Source organism: Triticum dicoccoides, chromosome 6A (assembly GCF_002162155.2).
Source record: "Triticum dicoccoides isolate Atlit2015 ecotype Zavitan chromosome 6A, WEW_v2.0, whole genome shotgun sequence".
Lineage (NCBI taxonomy): Eukaryota > Viridiplantae > Streptophyta > Magnoliopsida > Poales > Poaceae > Triticum > Triticum dicoccoides.
The window spans coordinates 467932765-467942853 of NC_041390.1; the positions used below are offsets into that span (position 1 = coordinate 467932765).

At 45.6% G+C, this 10089-nt stretch overlaps 1 protein-coding gene across 1 annotated transcript; it reads right to left on the reverse strand.

Annotated features, from left to right (window-relative positions):
* Positions 1-4010: 4010 nt before the first annotated feature.
* On the reverse strand, positions 4011-7721 carry LOC119317326 (cationic amino acid transporter 9, chloroplastic-like). The gene is made up of 8 exons (XM_037591760.1): positions 7347-7721; positions 6535-6944; positions 6089-6265; positions 5624-5848; positions 5346-5522; positions 5021-5257; positions 4653-4748; positions 4011-4511 (listed from the first exon to the last, which is right to left on the reverse strand). The coding sequence occupies exons 1-8, from the start codon at positions 7690-7692 to the stop codon at positions 4365-4367; spliced, it is 1815 nt and encodes a 604-aa protein (XP_037447657.1). The 5' UTR covers positions 7693-7721; the 3' UTR covers positions 4011-4364.
* Between the last annotated feature and the right edge of the window lie 2368 nt (positions 7722-10089).

A 10089-nucleotide genomic window follows, 5' to 3' on the forward strand; every position in this document is an offset into this window, starting at 1 on the left:
ATCCATGCAAAAAAGTAGAATGCTATGATGTTTAAAGTTGATTTTGAAAAAACATATGACAAAATTAAGTGGCGTTTTGTCCACAAGATGCTTAAATTGAAGAACTTCCCTGATAAGTGGTGTGACTGGGTGATGCACACCATGAGGGGGGGACAAGTGGGGGTGAAATTCAATGATAATGTGTGAAATTTTTTCAAAACCTTCAAAGGGCTTAGGTAGGGGGATTCTTTATCCCCTTTGCTGTTTGATCTAGTTGTAGATGCCCTGGCCGTAATAATGGATAAAGCTAGAACTGAAGGTTATATTAAAGGGGTACTTACTGACATTCATGAAAATGGAGTTAATATGCTGCAATATGCTGATGACACTATATTTCTGATACAGGATGATGAGGAATTAGCAAGAAACTTGAAATTCATTTTGACTGCCTTTGAACAAATGTCAGGATTGACAATTAACTTCCATAAAAGTGACATTTACCTTTTTGGGGAAGCTAAGAGCAAGAGAAATTTATATCAAGAGATCTTCACATGTGCCCTTGGGGAAATGCCTTTGAAATATTTTGGTTTACCAGTCCACAACAAAAGGATCAGTAATAAAATGTGGGGAAATGTGAATGAAAAAAATGAAAAGAGATGTGCTTGCTGGCAGGGCAGATTGCTCAATATTGCTGGTAGAGTCACACTGGTGCAACCATATCTAACAAATATTCCCATTTATATGATGTCTTTTTACCTGCTCCCTGCTGGAGTTAGGAAAAAATTGACTTCTATAGAGCTAGATTAGTGTGGCAAGCTGAAGAAGATAAAAAAGAAATATCACCTAGTTAATTGGAAAACTTGCTACCTGCCAAAACAACAAGGTGGGTTGGGGATAATAAAGCTTGAGAATTTTAATATTGCTCTGCTTGCTAAATGGATTTGGAAACTGGAGGCTGAGGAAGGGCTTTGGCAAGATATTATTAAATTCAAATATCTCCAAGACAAATGCCTTTCTGGAGCCAAAAAGAGAATAGGAGACTCTCAATTCTGGGCTAGCCTGCTAAAAATTAGGGGTGTGGTTTTCCCTCACATCAAGAAAATGCTAGGTGATGGGAGAAATACAAGATTCTGGGAAGACTGGTGGGTGGATGATAAACCCCTAAAGGAGGCTTACCCCTCATTATATTCCATTAGTAATGATAGAGAAATTATTGTCAGAGGGGTGATAGATAGAGGTTGGGGGCTATGTCTTTCAGAAGAACAATTTGTGGGGGATATGGAAATCTCTGGGATAGCTTAAAGAGGAGATGTGAGGAAATTACAATGCATGGAGGGAGGGACAAACCCATGTGGATGTTGATTGCTAACAGAATATTCTCTGTGAAATCCCTATATCTACATCTTGTTAAATCTGATGTTGGCTTTCCACATAAATTTCTGTGGAAAGTTAAGGTGCCTGCAAAAATTAAATTTTTCCTTTGGCTCTTGAATAAAAAAAGTATTCTAACCAGAGATAACCTGCCGAAAAGGGGATGGAAAGGAGACAAACACTATGTGTTCTGTGGGAAAGAAGAAAATATTGATCACATGTTCTTTTCTTACTTTGTTGCTAGACTTGTTTGGAGTCTGGTAGGGTGTACTTTTGATTTTAAAAACATTCCAGAAGATATGGATGACTATTTGGAAAACTGGTTGAACAAATTCAACAAAAATGACAAGAAAATGGTCTTGACTGGTACCTCTGCTCTTCTTTGGGTGATCTGGAATAGTGGAAATGATATTGTGTTTGGCAGAAAATATATAAATGACCCGATTGGGATTGTTAAAAGAATGTGCAGCTGGATTACTGACTGGGCTATTTTGCGGAAAAAGGACCCAGGGGAAAGATCACTGATGTTGGGGGCAAGGCTCATCGAACATGTGGCAAGTGAAATCTACAAAGCTTCACAAGGATGGCGCTTCGGAGTTCCAAGGTTGCAAATGTGAAGCTTCGGGGAGCAGAACTTCAAAGCTTGTCTCCTGTTTCTATGTGTTTCTCAGCCTTCTTCCTTTTGGATTGAGTGTAATAAACTCTTGTGATGTTGCCGTAGTGGTTCTGGTCTGTAGGGTCTCACAGGGTGAGTTTGCCCATCTGGCTAGGCTCTCTCCTGATTTGCGTCTTTTATTGTGTTAGAATTTGTATCAGACAACTTGACTACTCGTTGGCTTCAACCTGGTTTCTCTAATGGAAATCGGAGGGGAAACCCTCTTTTGCTCTAAAAAAGAGTGAGGCATCCAAAAAGGGAACAGTGCACAAGCGTCGTCATTGCCTGATCAACCATCAAAGTCAAGTCAGGGGGTTTCACCTTGGAGAAAGTCCGATTAATCTCCAGACAATGCCTTCAACGAGGAAACATATAGAGATCCACCATTGCTTGGTACAACGAATAAGGCCATGTCTGGGGGTTTCACCCCGGAATCAAGACTCGATGCCCAAAAAGACACCACCAAAAACGAACCCTATGTCAATGCCCCCATTTGCCGAGAACGTTTCTGCAATACACCAATCGTCCGGCTCATAGTCGTCACACACATGGTTTTGATGTAGACACACCCAAACGGAACCACACTCGCGGAATGAGAACTAAAATGTTGCCTTCTCCCATCAATTGGGGTGCTTTCTCCTTTGAGCCTTGCCTATCTCTTCAAACACAACCGCCAAGAACATCGCCACACCACTTTGTTTCAGTGCTTTGCCACCTTTGCTCGCTCCATCGGGTTTCTTGAATCAAAATATGATGCCTCTCTATCCATTTTTCAACAAGGTGCCTCCATGGCTTATCTTCTACTTTATGTCGATGGCATCATTCTCAGTGCTTCCTCTTCGTCCACTGTTGCTACCATCACTCGCGCCATGGCCACTGAATTTTCCATGAAGGACCTTAGGTCCTTAGCCCTCTACATCACTTTCTTGGCATTTTAGTCACTTGTACAACTAGTGGCCTCCATCTTTCGCAACGCCAATGTATTCATGACATCTTCCGGCATGTGTGGCTGGCATCTTGTTTCTACACTCATTGACACCAAAGGTAAACTATCTTCTTCGATCGGTGATCCTTCATTTTATCGTAGCATAGCGGGTGCTCTTGAATATGCTACTCTGACTCGCGATGACATTGCTTTGTCGCACAAGTCTGTCTTCACATGCATGATCCTCATGAATCCCAATTTTCTCTCATCATCAAACACATCCTTCCTTTATCTGAATGGAACTCTCCATCATGGTCTATCATTACACTGCACTTCTTATTCTCTCACTACCTGTTGGGATGCCGATTGGGCTGGGTGCCCAAACACCATACACTCCAGCTCAGGGTTTTGCATGTATCTCGTTGATAACATGGTCTCCTGATCCTCCCGCCTACAGAAAACGGTTCCCACTCTAGTGCGGAGGCAGAGTATAGGGCGATTGGTGCGGTTGTTCCAGAATCATGTTGGGTTCGTCAACTGTTACAGGATCTTTGACAACCGATTTTGAGTGCTACTATTGTCTGCCGGGACAATGTCCGTGCCGCCTACTTATCAGCCAATCCAGTTTAGCATCGCCGGACTAAGCATATCGAGCTTCATATTCATTTTGTTCGAGAGAAGGTGACACTTGATAATGTTCCAGTATTACACGTCCCACCATCTTCACAGCTTGCAGATATATTTCACGAAGGGCTTACCCACAGCTCTTTTTCAAGAATTTCGCTCGTCTTCAGGTCCATTCTATTCCCAATTCAGATTGCCGGCGCGTGTTAAGAGTCCTACCGTCCTTCGGCTACCGATCGACAGTTCCATATTATTTGTCTCATTGTATTTGTATAAACAGTCTCTTTTGTTGATAAATATACGTGGAGGCTGAGCCGTGGCAGGCATTGAGTCGCCCTCTGTTCTTTTACAGCGAGCAGAGCCCAGCCCAACATCAGATGTAAGAAACTCAAAATCATGTTCCTGTCAAAGGGACGTCATGAAACGGCTCCAAAATCATTGCAACAAAAAATTAAGTAACAACACTTACGAACTAAGTTTTTTTTCAGATGAATTAAGTACATGTATGAAGTTATGAACTGTAATACTACAAGTACATAAAGCTTTCAATCGTGACTTTCAAAGCCTTTCCAAGTGAATCTTTGGTGTGTCTGTGTGTGTGTATCCTGCTCAACAAAACTTTCGCTGTCATTTCATTGGTAAATGATATGGTGGCTGACCTCCAAAATATCATACAGATGTACATATGGAACTATGGAGAACATACTACACATACGGCTTCGAGCAATACAGGTAGGCTTACGGCCATGGCCTCCCCTGACGATCCAATGGTACATGGATTTTCAGATAAACTTGGAGGCTTGCAATAGATCATGGGGCTTCCGAAGGCACTCCATGATACGCAACAGACGAGTGGTCCGAAGTAGACGGAACAGCGTTGTACTGACCATATCCAGCATATACCCCCACCGCGATGAGACTAAGGATGACAAATCTGTACCAAGCTTCTTCATGTAGCTGCAAACAAAGTGCCATTACCAAACCATTAGTCCTATGATGGCAGTCAGTAAACAGGGCGAACTACTACAGCACATTTTTGTAATGAAATCATCAACTATAAATTCTGGTAAATACAGCTACAAGTAAAATCCTGCTTACCTGAGCAAACAAAAACATATTGAAGAAAACAGAGACAATTGGAACCATAGGAACTCCAGGACAAGAAAAGCGAGGTGGGTCCACAGGAACATACACCTGGAAATGGATGTCATACAATGTTAGAAGAACCACCCGATTAATAGCGGGATCTGACATCCATGGATGCCAATTTTGCTACTCCCTCCGATCCATATTAATATGGAATTCGGATGGAGTGCATGACGCGTCAGACTCTGATTCATGTAATAGCTAACGAAGATGCAAATGATTGTGAAACCATGGACAATTTGGTACATCTGAGATTTTTAGGGATGATATAATGATCTCTTATTTGGTACGTACTACAAATTGAAAGAAAATGCACTTACCTGTCGGAACAGCAGAGAAAAACTGCCGACTGTAGCTATCAGAAAAGCTATGATGATGAAGGCAATAGAATAGCTAAACCGGTAGGATATTCCTGCTATGAAACCACAGAGAGCCACTATGACAAGACAAAAAACACCCTCCTGCCAGATTGAAAATTTTCCAAGGGAGCGAGAATTAGTTGCTTTGTCGCTCCATCGAAGTGTGATCACACAAGCTGATACAACCGAGTAGCCTGTCTGGTTCCAAAAAAAAGCAGTTAAATGTCACTTATGAACAGCCAAATCTTGTGTTACAATTGCAAATAGTATTCTGAAGCTTCAATACCAGTGTGCCAACTGAGAGAATATGAGAGAGTGCATGCACATTAAAGAGGCCAGCTAAGACTGCTGCAACACAACCAACCCAGATCTGAGAGTGCAGAGGAGTATGCAGTGTTGGATGAACTTTAGAAAATATTGAAGGTAGTAGGCCATCCCTTCCAAGTCCAAGATACAAACGTGACTGTTATGGATCAAAAGGAGGTGATGTTAGTAAAGTGGAATAATATGATTCAGAAGAAATTATTAGTCCGTCAGTGATAGATAATAATGTCGTCAGGTTACCTGAACATACAGACCAACAAGAAGTGTTGTAGTAAGACCAGCAACAGCTCCAATGCTGATCAAAACAGTTACAAATTTCAGCCCCTTTGCAGAAAAAGCCTCAGCCAAGGGAGCATCTTCACCCAGTAATGTATATGGCAACATTCCAGTAATCACCAAGCATACAGCAACATATAGGATGACACATGCCAGAAGGCTTCCTAGGATGCCAATAGGCAAGTCCCGCTGGACATATTGGTTTGCATGATAGTGAAAAGAAAAGTTAGAACATATTATGATGACAAAAGGGAAGATATTAATTGAAAATTGGAGAACGTTTCTAAATTCTAAGAAGCCAATGAACTAGGATGACAAAGGGAGAACATTTAATGAAAATGGGAGAACATTTCCAGGTTCTAAAAGGCAAATGAATTATGATGACAAAAAAAACTTAAGGTGATAGTATGGAAATAAGAGTAAAATTACCTGTGGGTTTTTAGCTTCCTCGGCAGAATTAGCAACTGCATCGAATCCAACATATGCAAAGAAGACTACTGTAGATCCGGTTACAACAGCTTTGAAACCATTCGGCATAAATGGTGACCAGTTTGATACATCCACCTCAAACACACCAGCAAATACAACGACTATGACGATGATTATCTGCATCCCCACATCAAATCCAACACGGCAGACGAAACCACAGACATAGTTAATAATCATTTGAGCAAATCATGAAAAGTTGCTCACGAAACTCGTACTGTGTTGCAAGTTATAAATCATGGAAAATATCGCTTTGTGCAAGCACAAATCGCAATATCACAGAACATCACAAAATTGTTCTACAACGATATTTGACCTAGCCAATTTAACTTTCAAATGTTACTTGTGATTGATGAAACAAACATATCTTAGTTTAGAAGCAGTCTTACCTTCAATGTAGTCATAAAGGTATTCACTGCAGATGATTCTTTGACACCGCGGCATAGGATCACAGTCAGGATGACAAGAAGGATTGGAGCCAATATGTTAACTGAAACGACACCACCAAAAAACTCTTCTCCATGCCCAATCCAACTCGGAACATTGCCTTTCACAGAAGGAATCAGCTCCAAGAATTGGATAAAATAGCTTGCTAGGCTACGAGCAATGCTTGCAGCCCCAATATGGTAATCAAGCATCAACTGGGTGAAAACCAAGAAGGCCGTGAGTTCATTAAACGCTGCATATGTGTACAAGTATGCTCCCCCGACCACGGCAGGAAAACGAGATGCCAGTTCAGCATAGCACAATGCATTGAGCACACACGCAGCTCCAGCGAGAGCAAAACTGATTGTAACACCTGTTAGAAGCAAACATGTTATTTGAGCAGAAATAAACAAGGAAACAAACTTTAGAGTAGCAGCTGATAATATCAAAGTGATGATAACAACCAAACGCTACTGAGGAAATCAACCTATTCGATGGTAGAAAAACTAGGTATTCAGATTCATTATTGGACAATATGGATCAGAATATTTGAGCTCGCTATTGTTATGAATTATGAGGCTAATTAATCTGATGCCAATGGTTGTCAAGTATAAAATAAAAGGCTACCAATTGGCTCTTGCCAATTTTGGCAACATTTGAGCCAAACCAACAAGCTGCTGCCACAATTGCAAACTGCAGTCTGTTGACCGAGTAGTAGTGTGCAGTGCCTACTATTGATTGGAATGAGGAACAGAGGCGTAAGGGGCTTAATAACCTGGGCCGGCGTCGCGGGCGACGGTTCCGGTGATGACGAAGATGCCGGCACCGATGGACGCGCCGATCCCGAGGAGCACGAGCTCGAGGACGCCGAGCTGCCGCACGAGGCCCTCGCCGGAGGCGGCGGCAGAGGCGCGCGCGGAGATGGGCTTGCGGCGGAGCGCGGCGGCGCAGAGGCCGGAGAGAAAGGGGCCGCCGGACGAGGAGGAGGAAGAGGGCCTGTGGTGCGCGTCTTCTCCATCCATGGCCTCTGCGGTGGTGGCGTGGGACTGGCGTCGACTACTGGGCCTTCGCGCAGTCGTCCGCGCCCAGACCGGGAGGAGTGACGTCGGCCCTTGCGTCATGGAGAGGCGTGGCCCCCACTGCGCGGGGATCGGTCGGGATCGAGCGAGGAAGAGGCCTCCCTCAGCGTGGTATTCATTTTTTTAATGGGCGCTGCTAGGCGTCATCCGGTTGATTAGAGGGGAACTTAAGCCGCCTCCACGGCCGTTAGGTGCGCCTATCACAGCCGTCGCTTGGTCCTTCCAGATCCCACATCGCTTGCTGCACTGAGCAACACACGCATCACCATCTCAGGCATCGCACCCCTCACATCGGCAATCGGCCCCAGCTTGCCCCCGACGCCATTAGCCATCACTCTCCGGTGGTGCTGCAAAGAAACACTCATCGCATCTCATGTGTGCTGTAACGGGCCGCCGTCGCTCGTGGCCGCCGCCGGCAAAGTGCTTCATCGGAACACCGGGAAACCACCGCCTAGCACTTCATCGCAGCATTGGACGCCGTTGCGCGACTGCTCCATTTTAGCAGCAAGTGTTGCATCGTAGCTTTCAAAGCCTCGGCGAGTGCTCCATTGCAACGTCGGAAGCTCCGTCGCAGCGCTGAGAGCCGCTGTCGAGTGCTCCATTGCAGCACCTGGTGTCGCATCGCAGCTCTGCGAGACACCGGCGAGCGCTGCTTCAGTGGTTGCCCGTTGCTCCATTGCAGCGTTCAGAGCTACATCAAAGCTCCACGAGCCGCCGACAAGCTTTGGCTGAGCGCTCCGTTGCAGCGTCAGAAGTTCCGTCGCAGCGCCGGGAGCCACTGTCGAGCGCCATTGCAGCGCTGGAAGCTCCGTCGCAGCGCCGGGAGCCGCTGTCGAGCGCCATTGCAGCGCCGGGAGTCTTCGAAAAGCGCTCCATTGCAGCACTGGTGCCGCAACACAGCTCCGCGAGCCGCCGGCGAGAGCTGCCATGATGGTTGCCCCTTGCTCCATTGTAGCGCCCAGAGCAGCATCAAAGCTCCGCGAGCCGCCGGCGAGCTTTGTGGCTGCATCTCTGGTTGCCCCTTGCAGCATTTGCGTCGTCGCGCGGCGTAACAGCGACACCCAATTGCAGCACCTCCACCGACCATCGTTGTCCCATGAAGCAACTGCGGGTGAGCGATGGGCAGTGGCCATCCTTTTGGTTTGCAACAGCGGGTAGGAGCAGCAGCTGCAGAAAAGTGGTGTTCCTCCTAGCGATGCACATGGATGGGGAAGTAGAAGCTTGCAAACAGTGGCGGCCCTCGACTTGCCGGCGTTTGCCCCGAAGCCCGGACTTGGGGAAGGGGAGGGCAAAGGAGAGAGGAAAAATCGTGGAGGAAGACGAAGGATAGGGGAGAAGAGGAAATGAGTGGCTCTGTGTTTCGCTGCGTGGGGATAACGGAGAGAGCTAGCGGTGCGTGGGGCCCAGCCCATGGGACGCGTGTCGATCGCTGCAGCCGGCTTACGCGTCACGTGGTATCAGCCGGTTGAAACAGAGCCTTTTCCTTTTTTATTGATGAGGTACACGCACTAGAGCAAATGTTTTCTGCAAAAGTAAATTCACTCTGGATTGCAGTTGCATGTTGGCTTACAATTACAAGTGTTGCAATTTGATTTGTAACTTCATTATTTTCAATATGATTGTAACTGGGTCGATAGAGGGGTGTCGACCAATTTAAACATTCACCACTAAATATGCAACTGCAAGGATTGCAACTCAACTGCAACAACATGGGCTTTTATGTGACTGTAACTGGGCCGATTATGTAGGGGGTTGTCGGCCAGTTCATGTTCACCAATAGACATGTAACTGCAAGGGTTGCAACTCGACTTCAACTGCATTGTCCCAACGTGAACTTGGCTGGTACGAGGGTTCGTTTTCTAGTTGCATGTGCACCACTAGACTTGCAACTATAAATGTTGTAACCTGACTGCAAATGACTCCCAATGTGACTACAATGGGGTCCGTAGGCTTGTCAGCTAGTTGCATGTCCTGCATGTCCGCTAGTAGAGAAGTAACTACAAGTGTTTCTCCCTCGATTGTATTTTGCATGCCTTTCTGTCATAGTCACAAGTTCACCCCCAACATACAACTGCCACGGGCTCTTTTTTGTGCCAGTTGCAAGTTCACCCTCGACATACAACTCGTCCTTGGCCCTTTTTGTGTCCCAGTTGCAAGCCTCCCCTAGACATGCAACTAGCCTGGACCTTTTGTCCCAGTTTCAAGTCCACCGTCGACGCACAACTGGTCCAGAACCTTTTTTAGCCTAGCTGCGAGTCCACTCTCAAACGCAAACCAGTCCCTGCCCTTTGTCTTAGTTGTAAGTCCGCCCTTGACTCGTGACTAGCCTCGACCTTTCTTTTGTCCTAGTTGCAAGTCCACCATCGACACTCAACTGGGGTCTGACCCTTTTTACTTAGTTGCAAGTTCACCCTTAACTTGCATCTAGGCTCGTAGTTT